General features: G+C 46.8%; 1 protein-coding gene across 1 annotated transcript; it reads left to right on the top strand.

The window, feature by feature from the left end:
- The first annotated feature begins 1,758 nt into the window (after nt 1-1,758).
- On the top strand, nt 1,759-13,377 carry wdhd1 (WD repeat and HMG-box DNA binding protein 1). The gene is made up of 26 exons (XM_076146902.1): nt 1,759-1,852; nt 2,170-2,255; nt 3,094-3,205; nt 3,479-3,630; nt 5,066-5,177; nt 5,266-5,316; nt 5,407-5,502; nt 5,647-5,739; nt 5,897-6,003; nt 6,326-6,458; nt 6,666-6,876; nt 7,039-7,223; nt 7,334-7,518; nt 7,646-7,887; nt 8,027-8,164; nt 8,258-8,414; nt 8,548-8,662; nt 8,817-8,948; nt 9,505-9,725; nt 10,169-10,326; nt 10,410-10,466; nt 10,660-10,691; nt 10,777-10,941; nt 11,056-11,198; nt 11,413-11,548; nt 12,974-13,377. Exons 2-26 carry the CDS (start codon nt 2,179-2,181, stop codon nt 13,181-13,183), a joined length of 3,420 nt encoding a protein of 1,139 aa, XP_076003017.1. The 5' UTR covers nt 1,759-1,852; nt 2,170-2,178; the 3' UTR covers nt 13,184-13,377.
- Nucleotides 13,378-13,379: the final 2 nt, after the last annotated feature.

Raw genomic sequence — 13,379 nt, forward strand, 5'->3', positions numbered from 1 at the left:
GGTCATTAACCTACTGCAAAAAAAAGGTTTCAGAATAGACCCAACATGAAAAGTTTGAAATGATGTCACAGCTATGAATGTTTGGGATTTTCAATCATAGACTAAATGACTTAATGACCTGAATAACATTAACAAAAACAGATTTAATAACTCCCAACTTTATTGGTGACAGAGAGAGATTAAAGAAAGCTTTAAATGAACTGTACACCTCTTTACCACTTTCAGATCTAACTCTTTTCATAGAGGGTGCTCTTTTCTCTCTAGCCACAAGATGGCAGTATAATCACAATTATTGATATTGCTATTCACCATCTGATTTTAGCGCATCTGTAAAATGATATTTCAGCATAAATTGTGCCTCTGTATCTCACAAAACCATTGTAATTTGAAATGTGTTTACATGGTGGAGTGGTGCACACTATGAGACTGTTCACACAGTGTTGGAATCACTGTGATGCCCTGTGGGAAGCATATATGATATTCACCACACAGATACACAAAGTATTAAATGCCATTCACACAGCCTCTTCTATCAATGACTCATTCTCAGGTTGGTGTAATGTTACTGGTGCAGAAGCAGTCACAAAGTGTGCTGCCAGACAGGTTAATGGTGCCTAAAATCCTCCATCTAGAGTAAAACCTCAGCCTGCCCCCTGAAAAGGACACGATTAATGCCAGCGTCTCAGCTCAGATGATGGACAGATAAGGACATGAATAAGACCAATACTAAACTGGCTGGGATGGAGTATATATATTATTCCTAATATAAAAAGCAAACCAACAAAAAAACAAACTGTCTAACCCTTCACTTTTAGGGTAAGAAACTTTTAGGAAGAAAACAGTACGCAAGAAAGAGAAATGGACAAAATGGAAAAATTGGGGAACAAAAGTCACAAATACACAGATTTAAGTCCTGCCCACCAACCCCATTCAGAGATGATTCCCCAATTATTCTGATTAATTCTTGAATATTTAGGATAAATTAAAAGATGTATTTTTAGTTTTCATAATGATTTTGTGATGATTTTGTGTCACTGCTGAATTTTGGCCTCTTCATATACAGTATATATTACAGCAAAAATCATAGTTGGTCTTTTGCAACCATTACCATTATCTATGAATTGACAGACTCAGGAGCCATATTAGTTGATTTTACCAAACCACATACATGTAATATTGATGTTATATTGTGTTATATTAGCCCAGGCCTCGTGCATACATCCATATATGGAGTGAAACCAATAAATACTTAACATGACACACACACACACACACACACACACACACACACACAAATGCACAGTGGTCCTCACTAATTCTTGTGCTATTAGATTTCAGTGATGTAATATTTAGACACCCAGCTGTCTGCCAGCAGAGTACTTCCTGTTGCGCTAATTAAATTCCCCCCTGAGATGAGCAGAGCATCATTCAAAGGCAGACCGACCGTCTTTGCCAGCCTCTGAAACAGTCAACAGGAACACATTGTGTGCATTAACTGTGTGTATGAAGTAAATCATTAAATGACTGAATAATTGATTCTTAAATGAGGCACTGACCTTTCACCCTCACCTCAGTGGATGAAAGGCTTTTTTCTTGTCATACGTCAGTGCAAAGTGGTGCCACGCCGCTGAAATGTAAACACGTGGGGGATGCAGGCCAGGAAAGTCCTTGGTGAGTGAGTGAGTGAGTTCAAACTCCCGAAAGACAGGACTACTCACATGTGGGTGGGGCTTAGGTTGTGTCGTCATGACGTAGATGGCGGGAGCTGTGTGCCGCTACACCTCCTTGTTTTCAACGCCGCGCGGGAGATTTGGGGGGAGGAATCGAGACTGCAAAGCGAACGAGAGAAGCTGTAAGTTACGGTATCCTAACACTCATTTCAAGTCAGAACCTCGTATTTAACTCAACTTATTCCGAGAGGAGAAACACACCCCAACTCACACTCTCGTCGTGGAGTTTGAAATGGCTTATTGTGTGGTGTTTAGCGCATGTTGCTACATTGTGTCTCGTTAGCGTTAGCGCCACAGCTAAAGCGTCACAGCCGTCCGTGACAGATTATGACACCGTAGAGACGCAAAAGAGGAGAGCCGGGCAGCATTGGATGTGTGTCATGATCCTGCTGTGGTTATAGATCGTGTCAATGATGTGTTTTGTGTGTTTGGTCATCAGTTTGTCAAAATGCCCAGTGAAAGGAAACCGATGCGGTATGGACACTCTGAGGGACACACGGACGTCTGCTTCGATGACACTGGGAAGTACGTAAATATGGAAAGTCCTTACGCACGAACAAAAAAAAGGATGGGTTATTTGTGCTAAATATAGGCCTAGTCACAGAGTAAATGGGGGTAAATAAGTCACAATGTCAACAGGTTTCACAGAGCTCTCTCACTTTAATGATACTATACTTAGAAACAAATACAGACCATGGATGGATAGCTCATGCACAGCAGCCATACAAAGTTACACCGCTATGTGCAGCCTGTTACATGGATCATTTTTTGATCACTCGTGGTCAATATAAAAGTTAGGTAAGGTTTATGACTGAAACTACAAACTATGATCACATTTAATACAGCCTGACCAAAATATCAACAGGTTAACATTTGTTCATCACAGACACATCAACATCTGCTGACATGTCACCATGAAATTACTGTCCAGTCCAAACCAGTAAAACAGTATGAGGATGTTTACAATTACTCTAATGCTTATCAACTTCTCCTTGCTTTATTGCTTTTGCGGGTATTCTGTCATTGCTTAGTTCAATTTATTTATGTATGAATAGAGTGACTTCAGAGGCACTTATCTATTTAAGGAAATGTATTAATTTCAGTCTGTGCAATATGCTTTAATGAGTACCCAACCAATAACTGGAGTCTTCCTGTAAGTGATGTAGCTGCTAATCCATGTAAACATAAAGTTTCGTCAAATGTTATAAGGTAAAACGGTGATCTTCATGCCAAAGAATTATAAGTTGATTAAAAATGAGTACTTAGTAAAAACATGTGGTGATGCGTTACATTTTGTTGCGTTGGTTTGAATTGAACGGAAAATCGGAAATAAATTCTGCCCTCAATTCCTTTTTTCTCTCAGGTACATTGTAACTTGTGGAAGTGACGGAGATGTTCGGATATGGGAGAGTCTGGATGATGATGACCCAAAGTCCATCAATGTTGGGGAAAAGGCTTATGCTCTGGCACTGAAGGTAGGCCGTGTACTGGCTACTGCACTGTGTACACAACATCCTGTCATAGTAGGTCAGTAATCTAATCTAATCTACTGTAGAAGTTTGTATGTCACTGTTTGGTCACTTTGGAATCTACTGACTTACTCGTCCTTTAATAGTTCTGTTGTAAGCTGATGAAGGTTAGATTCTCCTAAGCTCTGAATCAGGCTTCATCTTTGTCCTATTGTATTTCTCTCTCAGCAGTCGGTGACGGTGAGATAATATTTGCTCTGTATGTCTGGCTTTCCACAGAATGCTAAACTGGTGACGGCGGGTTCCAACAACACGGTGCAGATCCACACCTTTCCCGACGGAGATCCTGACGGCATCCTGACCCGATTTACCACCAACGCCACACACGTCGCCTTCAACAGCAGCGGCTCCAGGGTTGCTGCAGGCTCCAGGTACCCACACACACCACTGGAGAACGCAAGGAAGCCTTTACAAATCACCATCAGTTTGAAAATCCTGAAGGAAAAAGCTGATGGTTAACATAACAGTTATAGTTGCAACAGCTGAGAGAATGTAAAAGAAGACCCAAGATGATAAAGATTATGAAATGATGTAAATCAGACCAGGAATGGTGATCAAAGGGAAGAGAAGAGTGGAACACGAAGGAAAGGGAGCAAGGAGAGAGCCCCCTCCCGCATTTTAAATATTCTTACCCTGCTCATTTACATACTTTTGCCACAAACCAATGAAGGACTGCCACAACGCTTCTTGTGTCTCACCCACTGACTACAGATGTGTGACTGCATCCACGAGGTGAAGCCCTGAGATCCCTGCGTAAACACAACAACACACCCAAGCACAATTACATTAACACAGGAACACAACTAAATAATGGCTTCATTTTGAGACATCCACAGAGGTTTAAAGCCACCAGGCCAATTTTGCATGTCCATTTTTGTCTTACACTGTCCACTGAGTGGCACTGTAGCACTCGGCAATTGCAAGGGATGGAAAGGCATTGTGTGCTATGTGCTGCTGACTGCCAGTATGAGCTCAGTCGAACAAGGAATATGCAGTGTGACAGTGTTAAAGTAGTGCGTTAAGGACTTTAATCATAGGAAGAAATGTAATCATCTTTGCAATTTCTTTCTGAGAATGTCCAGCAGATGGCAGATTCCTCCATTTCATCTGGAGATTCCCCCCAGCAGCCTTGTTATTGGGAGCGTGTCTGATGTATCTAAACTGATGTTATCACAGTAATATTGGGATCAGTCTGAGAAATTCATTATGGTTCAGTCTGAGGGGAAGCGGAGCAGAGAGATGGCGGCCGCCACGTTTAATCCTCCCCGGCTCTCCTGCAGAATCTGTCTTGTGGAACATACTGCCTGCGTTCTGGTCTTGTGTTCTGCGAATAAGCGGTGACTGTGATCTGATAAGGTCCAGCGTTGTTTTTCCAGTGCAACGTGAGCCGGACTCGGTGACGTGCCTGAACCGATTTCCTCCCACCACACAGACTAAATTGGTTTATGATTAGTCTTGATTGGACATAAATGTCTGTTTGGTACCAGAATTGTTTTTCCATAAACGTGTTTATCACGGCAATGAAGACGATGAGCACGACACCTCCTTGATGCTGCTATTTTCAGACGGGTCGTTTCTGCCGCGGTATTGATTGTGACATTTCAGGCACCTGAAGCCGTTAGGGAGAGAGGATGCTGCATCCTTATCCTGGCAGATATCGATGGAAATGATGATTATTTTGCTTTTCCTATTCATTGACTTGGCAATTTGCCTGCTCGTTGTCGTTTCCCTCCTTTCCTTCGCCGTGATGCAGATCTCACAACATTCAGCCTACATAGATTTGTTCCTCGTTTCTGTCCTCCGCAGTGATTTCCTGGTTAAGGTGGTGGAGGTGGCAGACAGCAGCCAGCAGAAAACACTCCGGGGTCACGACGCTCCTGTTCTCAGTGTCAGCTTCGACCCAAAAGATGACTTTCTGGTTGGTTAACATTTCCGTGATGGCAGAAATAGAACTGTGTACATATGAAGGTGAAGCAATCTGAGCGTTAAACTACTTTCTCCTTCAGGCCTCTGCCAGCTGCGACGGCTCTGTGGTGGTGTGGAACGTGGAGGAGCAGGTACTTTGGCTGAAGTCTTCTTTGTTAAGTTTGCTGTTTGCTGTGTCCCTGTGACCTGTGTGTCATACTGACCCGTGTGTGTTCGTCCAGACTCAGGCCGTCAGCTGGCCGGTGCTGCAGAAATCCAATGACATCAGCAATGCCAAGTCTTTGTGTCGTCTGGCCTGGCAACCAAGGGTGGCAAAGGTCAGTGGTGACATCACTCTTTATTACGTCAAAGTTGAATGAAGCTGACAGTTTGGTCAGTTCTTAAAAGATGCTCATTCTGATGTCTGCTACTGACTACACAGGAAACCAGAAATTAACTCCTTCTTTTGTGCGTACACACAGTATTTAGCCGTTCCTGTTGAGACCAAGGTGCACCTGTATGTGCGAGATTCCTGGGATCATGTGAGCACTCTGTCTGATGATCTGCTCACACAGGTAAGGTCCAGGTCAACACACACACACACACACACACACACACACACACACACACACACACACACACACACACACACACACACACGCACACACACACACGCGCATCTTCATTTCATAGATGATTCTCATTAAACAGGATTTGTTCCCCCTCCCTCAGCCCATAAACGTGGTGGCCTGGTCACCCTGTGGGAAGTTCCTGGCAGCTGGCAGTTTGGCGGGGGCGCTGACCGTCTGGGATGTGGACAGCAAGCTGTGTGTGGAAAGGTACGGGCCAGAAATGGGGCACAAGTTGACAGTTTTTTGGCGACCTGACTGAGATGCCCCCCCGCCCTCATAAGTGTCTTTAGTGTGTGTTTGTCCTGGTACCAGATTACGATGGCTGTGCCCTTAAGTCCCATCTAACCAGGCTGAGCAGTGACGGAGTGACATTATGAGCTACCTTGAGTACAAAGAGTCATAGTTACACAAAAGTGACTATAGGAACACCGGGTTTAAAATGGGCCGAAACCTTTGACCTCTTGACCAAAGGGCAGGGCAACTGTCTTAAGTCCTCAGTGAAGAAAAGTGATTTTGGTTGTGTTTGCAGGCAGAAGCATGAGAAAGGATACACTGTGTGCGGGTTGGCGTGGCACCCATCAGGCAGCCAGCTGGCCTACACAGACACAGAGGGCTGCCTGGGCCTGCTGGAGGGACTCCGCACCTCCACCTCCATCACCAAGGTACCGCTGGGATAACACGGATATGTGCAGTGTGTGTACGCTTGGAGCGACTGTATGTCAGTATCTAAATGCATTAAGTCGCTTCTGGTTTTCATCGTCATTTGGCAGCAGGAACAACACAGAGCAAGGTTATCAGTGGATTAAGCACGGTGGTCTCAAATGAAAGATCCAGGATTGTGGCTTAAAGTTGTGACCTTGTAACTACAGGAGAGCAAAGCAGCAGCAGCCACCAAAGACTACGACGACCTGTTTGATGACGATGACGATCGACTCATGGATGAAGGACTGAGCGACACCAACTCCCCGACCAAAAAAGCCATCGTCCGGCCCGACGCTGATGACGACGACGATGACCTCATGCCCGCTACAGGGCGAGTGAGGAACAGAGGGGCTTTCCTGGATGATGAAAACTCATTGGGTAAGTTCAGAGAGAGAGAGAGAGTGGTGTGTGTGTGTGTGTGTGTGTGTGTGTGTGTGTGTGTGTGTGTGAGTGTGTGTGTGTGTGTGTGTGTGTGTGTGTGTGTGTGTGTGTGTGTGCGAGTGACTTGCTGGTTTATTTACATGCATGATGTTATTTCAGACACTGGCTCACTTAAGCTCGGCCAAACTAAATACGAGGATGACGATGATGCAGGCAGCGTCACTGCGCCTCCGGCTGTCCCCTTGGCGCCCATGCGGCCCGTCTATGAGGGACCCCTGCCCACGCCTCCTCAGAAGGCTTTTCAGCCAGGATCCACTCCTGCACACCTCACACACCGCTTCATGGTAGGAATTAGTGCGTGCGCGTGTGTGTGTGAGAAAGTGTATATATGTCATTAAATAAGAAAACCTTCATTCCCTGTTCCATTCTTACTAAATGCCCAAATGTGTCTCAGATGTGGAACTCTGTGGGGATCGTACGAGGCTACAATGACGAGCAGGACAACGCCATCGACGTGGAGTTTCACGACACGGCCGTGCATCATGCCATGCACCTCACCAACTCACTGGGTCACACCATGGCCGATCTTTCCCAGGAGGCCGTGCTGCTCGCCTGTCCCGGCACAGAAGACCTGGCCAGGTAGACCTCGAGCATTTCAGATCAGGTTCCACTGGCAAATTGGTGCAGGCATGTCCGCAGCTCTCACAGATGCGTCGCTGAATTATTAAGAAATCCCGTCTCACCTGTTGCTCTCTCTGTATTCCAGTAAGCTGCAGTGTCTCCACTTCTCCTCGTGGGACACCAATAAGGAGTGGATGGTGGACCTGCCGAAAGGGGAAGACGTGCGGGCGCTGTGCCTGGGCCAGGGCTGGGCCGCCGTCGCCACCAGCGCTCTGATGCTTCGTCTCTTCTCTGTTGGAGGGATCCAGAAAGAGGTCTTCAGCCTGCCGGGGCCTGTGGTCTGCTTGGCTGCACACGGAGAGCAGCTGCTCATCGTCTACCATCGAGGTAAAAGCATCGGGTGTGGGGTTAAAGGTCATTGCTTTTGGGTTTTACGGATTTCTACTGAAAAATCAGGCCAAAGCATCCAGAAGAACAAAGCTTGTTTTCTGTTCAGGCAAACTGAATCTTGCGTCTATTCCATCAGCCACAGGTTTCGACGGGCAGCAAGCCCTGGCCGTTCAGCTGCTGCAGTTTGGTCGGAGGAAGAGGCAGGTCATCCACGGCGAGCCCCTCCCCCTCTCCCACAAATCCCACCTAACCTGGCTGGGATTCTCTGCCGAGGGTCAGTCTGAGGCGCCGCGCCCAAGATGATATTTTTTCCCGCGCGTGTCAGATGGGTGCAGGCAGGAAAACGGTGTGTGTGTTGGTTCCTCAGGTTCCCCCAGCTATGTGGATTCAGAGGGCGTGGTGCGGATGCTGAACCGCTCCGTGGGAAACACCTGGACGCCAGTGTGTAACACCACAGACACCTGTAAAAGCAGATCGGATCACTACTGGGTGGTTGGAGTGCACGAGAGTCCGCAGCAGCTCAGGTGATTTCTCAATGCTGTGTGCTCTCTGATTTGTGTGATCTGTAGCGCCACCTGCTGGTCTGTAGCAATGTTAACTTACTTTGCCAACAAAAGTTTTGTTGCTTATCGGCCCGGCTTGTCTGTCTCCCGTCAGGTGTATCCCCTGTAAAGGCTCCAGGTACCCCCCCACCCTGCCCAGGCCCGCCGTGGCCATCCTGCCCTTCAAGCTGCCTCTGTGCCAGACCAGCACAGAGAAGGGCCAGATGGAGGTAAACACCCCTGCACCGCATCTCTGCTGTCACAGTGTGAATGTGTGAGGGATGGATGGGTGTGTGAGACAGGACACGCAGGTGAACACCATCTGAAATCTGACGTTAAAGTGCTCGGTTCCGTTCAGCTTCCCCGTCTCCGTTCCTCCTCCAGGAGCAGTTCTGGCGCTCGCTCCTCTTCCACAACCACTACAGCTTCCTGTCCTCTAGCGGCTACGAGATCGACGAGGAAGGACAAAGCCAAGCCCAGAAAGAGCAACAGGAGCTGCTCATGAAGATGTTTGCTGTGAGTGCACACACACACACACACACACACACACACACACACACACACACACACACACACACACACACACACACACACACACACACACACACACACACACACAAACACAAACATTCATGTTCATTGTTCATAGAATAAAAACAAGTATGACATAAGAATACTGCTATTCAACCATCTGAAGCAAACCAGCCCAGACAGGATTACTGATAGCAGTTTAACATAAAACTTGACTCTGGTTTAAAGGTGAAGTGTTTACTTGTTTGGTAGTTAACTTTTCGCTTCTCCTTTACCTCAGTGTGATTCATTGCATTTCTTTCTTATGATTTGTCTCATAATAGGCAGCTTGTTGTCCTTGTCTCCTGAACAACAAACCCAGCTCAGTTCCGCACTTCTTCCAAACGATTAGCTTGATTGTGACTCATGAAAGCTGCTGTCACTTTGACAGAAACGTGTTTCCAGGTGTTCATTTCCCCGCAGGTGTGGGCTTTTGTTCGGCTGCCACAGTGGCTTCTCTGCCTGGATGATAATTTCACCGTGACCCACTCTGTCCCCGCAGTTGTCCTGTAAGCTGGAGAGGGAGTTCCGCTGTATGGAGCTGGCGGAGCTGATGACTCACAACGTGGTGACTCTGGCCATCCGTTACGCCTCGCGATCCAGACGCATGGCCCTCGCCCAGCGCCTCAGCGAGCTCGCCCTGGAGAAGTCCAACCAGATGCAGGAAGAGCCCGAGGAGCAGGAAGAGGAGCCAGACTACGCCAGCGTCAGACGGACCTCTGGGTAATGTCAAAGTGGATCTGATTGTATGACCGCTGCAGTGAATTAGTGGAGACTTACATGAGTGACGTAGAAAGAGAAATACAATGTTGCGTGACATTACCAGCACACACGCATGGTTACACACACACACACACACACCAATCAGAGCTTTATAGGAAGAGACACTAAAGAGGCAAATTCACTGTTTTCTCTCAGTGTGCAGTGAAGTGCTGCAGCAGAAGTGGATCGGTGCTTTGTGTTTCTGCACTTCAAAGCATTACAAATGTGGGACCGTAAATTCAATTAATGTTGACAAATATCCACTCTTAAGTCTGTGTCTGAATTCTGAATCACAGAACAATCTTTAGTGCCACTTGAACTCTGATGATCACATGGTTTCACATTTGTTTTTAAAGTATGTTTCGGGGGAAAGTAGCTTGACTCCTGGTTTGTGATTGGCACAGGTACGCTCAGAGCGAGAGCACAGGCAGCCGTTACAGCAACAGACACAATCGGGAGGAGGAAGAGGGACGTGGAGGAGGAGGAGAAGAAGAGGAGGAGGAGGAGGAGGAAGGAGAAGCACAGGAGATGGAGACCGGAGACGCAACAGAAAGCAGAAAACGTACACTGTCGTTTCTTCAGTTCTGAGCTCTGACGTGTGTTTAAGACACAGAATAATGCTGCTCTGTTCTTCATCCACCGCAGGTCTCAATCCATTTGCTAAAGGAGGAGAGTCACCTGAGAGGCCGGCGCTCAAACCAGGTGAATTTTGAATCAAATCGTTGTCAAACAGATCAATGTGCTGCTCCATTTGACTCTTATATGGCCATAACTCGCTGTCCTGGCTGATATTTGATCACCTGTTAGACTGTCGGGAACAAATCACTTAAAGCCTGAGTTGGATTCTTCCTGCTTACCTTTTTATAAATCCTAATGTATTGAATTTGTTTTGTAGTTCTCAAAGAGGGACGTGTCAACCCTTTCAAGGTAAGGACTGTCACTATTCAATGTGTCTGGATCGTCCCCCTGTGGATGGGGTAGAGACGGTAAATGTTGTAAACGTCTGGCGCAGGTGCTCGGCTCGGCCAAATCCCCCGCCACATCGGCTCAGCCCAGAGAGAGGAACATCCTGGACAACATGTCGTCCAGCAGGAGGTCGGCTCCCCACAGCAGCTCAGCGGGGAAAACCAACAAAGCCCCCGTCCTCAAACCTCTGCCACCGAGGCCGAAGAATAAGGTAACAGCACACACCGCACTCACGCACACATACACACACACACACACTTTCTGCAGTTTCTAATCCGGTCCAAGCTGTTGAAGACTTCTAATCCAGACCCTGTGTTCTGTCCAGACTCAGTCCACTCTGCTGCAGATGACGGGCACTAAGGCAGCCAATAAGAAACCTCAGGAGAGCACAGATCCGGCAGTGGACAGGCTGAAGCAACCTGGCAACCTGACGCCATCCCCACCTGCAGACGACACTGAAAATAAGAGGTGAAGGGCCAAAGCATTCTGTGTGTGTGTGCATGTGACGTACATTTTGTCAGATGGTTTTTGGGGGAGTCCCTGCGGCCCTGAGTCCAAAAAGTTCACCAATGCACAAAGGAAAGGATTTGTTAGTTGTCTGTTGTATACAGAATGCGTGCTGTGCTTAAAATGAATGATGTTGCTTCTTTCTCACGCCCTGCGTCACGCGGTCGACCGCCAGGCCAAAGACGGGCTTCCAACTGTGGCTGGAGGAGCACAGGAAGAGCATCACAGCCGACCATCCTGACCTGCAGGAGACCGACATCATCAAGGAGGCCATGGGACGCTTCAGGACGCTGTCGGCCGAGCAGCGGCTGGTGGGTGCAACATGTTTGTGACCTGAACCCTCGATTTAAAAGTGCTTTCATTTGGAACACTGGCTCACAATGATCAAACAATTGGAATTGAATTGCATTGGAGTTCACACCACCAATACCTGTCCATCAAAATGATCCTGCAGATGGATTCTACTGCACTGAAGCACAGAGATTCCAGAAGTTTCTCTTACTTACGTGTCACTTTGTTTACACCCAGACTTGGCTAATGTCCGTCCTGCAAACACGTATGAAAAGGTTTGCTCTGCTCCAACCTCAGCCATTTAAATATAAACAGACACTCCACACCGCATGGTTTCTATGTGTGTTTTGACCCCTCCCTGTGTCAGTGTCCTGTGTGTCCCTGTGTCCGTGTCCTGTGTGTCCCTGTGTTCGGGTCCTGTGTGTCCGTGTTTCCGTTTTTCCATGTTTCCGCGTCGGTGTGTGTGCGCGTGTGTGTGTGTGTGTCAGAGTAGGGGGAGGGGCAGAGCGACGCCTGTTGCTTGGGAACCTCTTCTGCCGCATTTTGGCTGTAAGGGCACAAAGCATTGATCTTATGATAATGTGTGTGAGTTGGCCGGTCCACAGAACAACAAGTGTGACCTTTCCCCCTCCGTCTTTAAGCATTATTTGCATTGAATGGTTAAGTCAGAATCAGTCAAATCTAGAGTATTCTATTTACAGAGATGGGATCACAGCAGAAGTTCCAACAGTAAATTGATGATTAACCAATTATCAAAGATGAGATTTTATACATTTTGTTCCATTCCCTGTTTTGATTGATAAACTCATAGAACAAATCTGTTATTGGATGGATTTTTTTTGAATGCCAAACGTTTAGATTGTCTGGCACTTTAAAAGGAACCATATACAGAATGTATTGTAATCCGGAGCCGTTTGTTTTATGGCCCGGGTTGCGACAAACCAGTTATTCCCAATTTCATTATTCTGTGTAAATGCGATAAAAATGCCAAAGAGCCCTGGCGTGTATTGATCAGGCCGCAAAGGTGATACGTTTTTGAATATGCGTGCGGATAATGGACAGTGTTGGAGGTTGTGTGTGTGTGTGTGTGTGTGTGCATGTGTTTGTGTGCGTGCGTGTGTGTGTGTGTTAGTCCACTCAGCAGCCCTGATGATTCATCGCAGCTCCATTACATCCAGGCCTTTTGTTTGGGCTTGGAAAAAAAAAAAAGCAGCGGAGGAAAAGAGCCAGCAGGCCGAAGAGAGGCGGCCTGTCAATAGTGATTATACATGACAGGATGCAATTTCAAAGTGCATGGCTGAGTGTCCGTGTGAGTCCATGTGTTTAGTCGCTATAGTCACCATCATGTAGGTGGAAATGGAAGAATGAGCATCACTCTGCTTTGTGTGAATATAACATATTTTTATTAGCGTGTTCATCTCATGTGCATTTTTTTCCCCACTCAGTCTTGGACGGAAAGAGCAAAAGGTCACAGTGCAGACACAGCAGATGTAAAGAAGAGAAAGAGAGCAGAAGAAGAGGCAGCGAGAGGAGGAGGAGGAGGAGGAGCAGATAACGAAAATGGACAAGTGGAAGCGGATGAGAGCAGTGCCAAGAAGAAGAAGTCATTGGATCCCTCGTCTAAGCTCTCTGCCTTTGCTTTTAGCAAAAACTGAACATTGGTGTTTTGTTGTTTTCAGTGTTTTTTTTGTTTGTTCTTCAGTTGGAGGCACTTGGTCACGCACAGCCACGGTTGTGTTTCATGGTTGTGATATTGATGAATGCATTTGTTGGGCTCGATCAGTAATTGATCATCTGGAGCCATATATCTGCCTCGAGTGATTGATCAGTGACTCATGAAAGTCATTTTGT

This window comes from Genypterus blacodes, unplaced genomic scaffold (genome assembly GCF_046128005.1).
Source record: "Genypterus blacodes isolate CSIRO-AG114 ecotype Tasmania unplaced genomic scaffold, CSIRO-AGI_Gbla_v1 ptg000036l_1, whole genome shotgun sequence".
Taxonomy (NCBI): domain Eukaryota; kingdom Metazoa; phylum Chordata; class Actinopteri; order Ophidiiformes; family Ophidiidae; genus Genypterus; species Genypterus blacodes.

What these genes read in the sequence shown, in the direction of transcription:
- wdhd1 (XM_076146902.1), top strand. Translation starts at nt 2,179, where the DNA reads ATGCCCAGTGAAAGGAAACCGATGCGGTATGGACACTCTGAGGGACAC. An exon ending in GCTCATCGTCTACCATCGAG is followed by an intron (nt 7,888 to 8,026) that starts GTAAAAGCATCG and finishes CTATTCCATCAG; the next exon opens with CCACAGGTTTCGACGGGCAG. An exon ending in GACGACACTGAAAATAAGAG is followed by an intron (nt 11,199 to 11,412) that starts GTGAAGGGCCAA and finishes GTCGACCGCCAG; the next exon opens with GCCAAAGACGGGCTTCCAAC.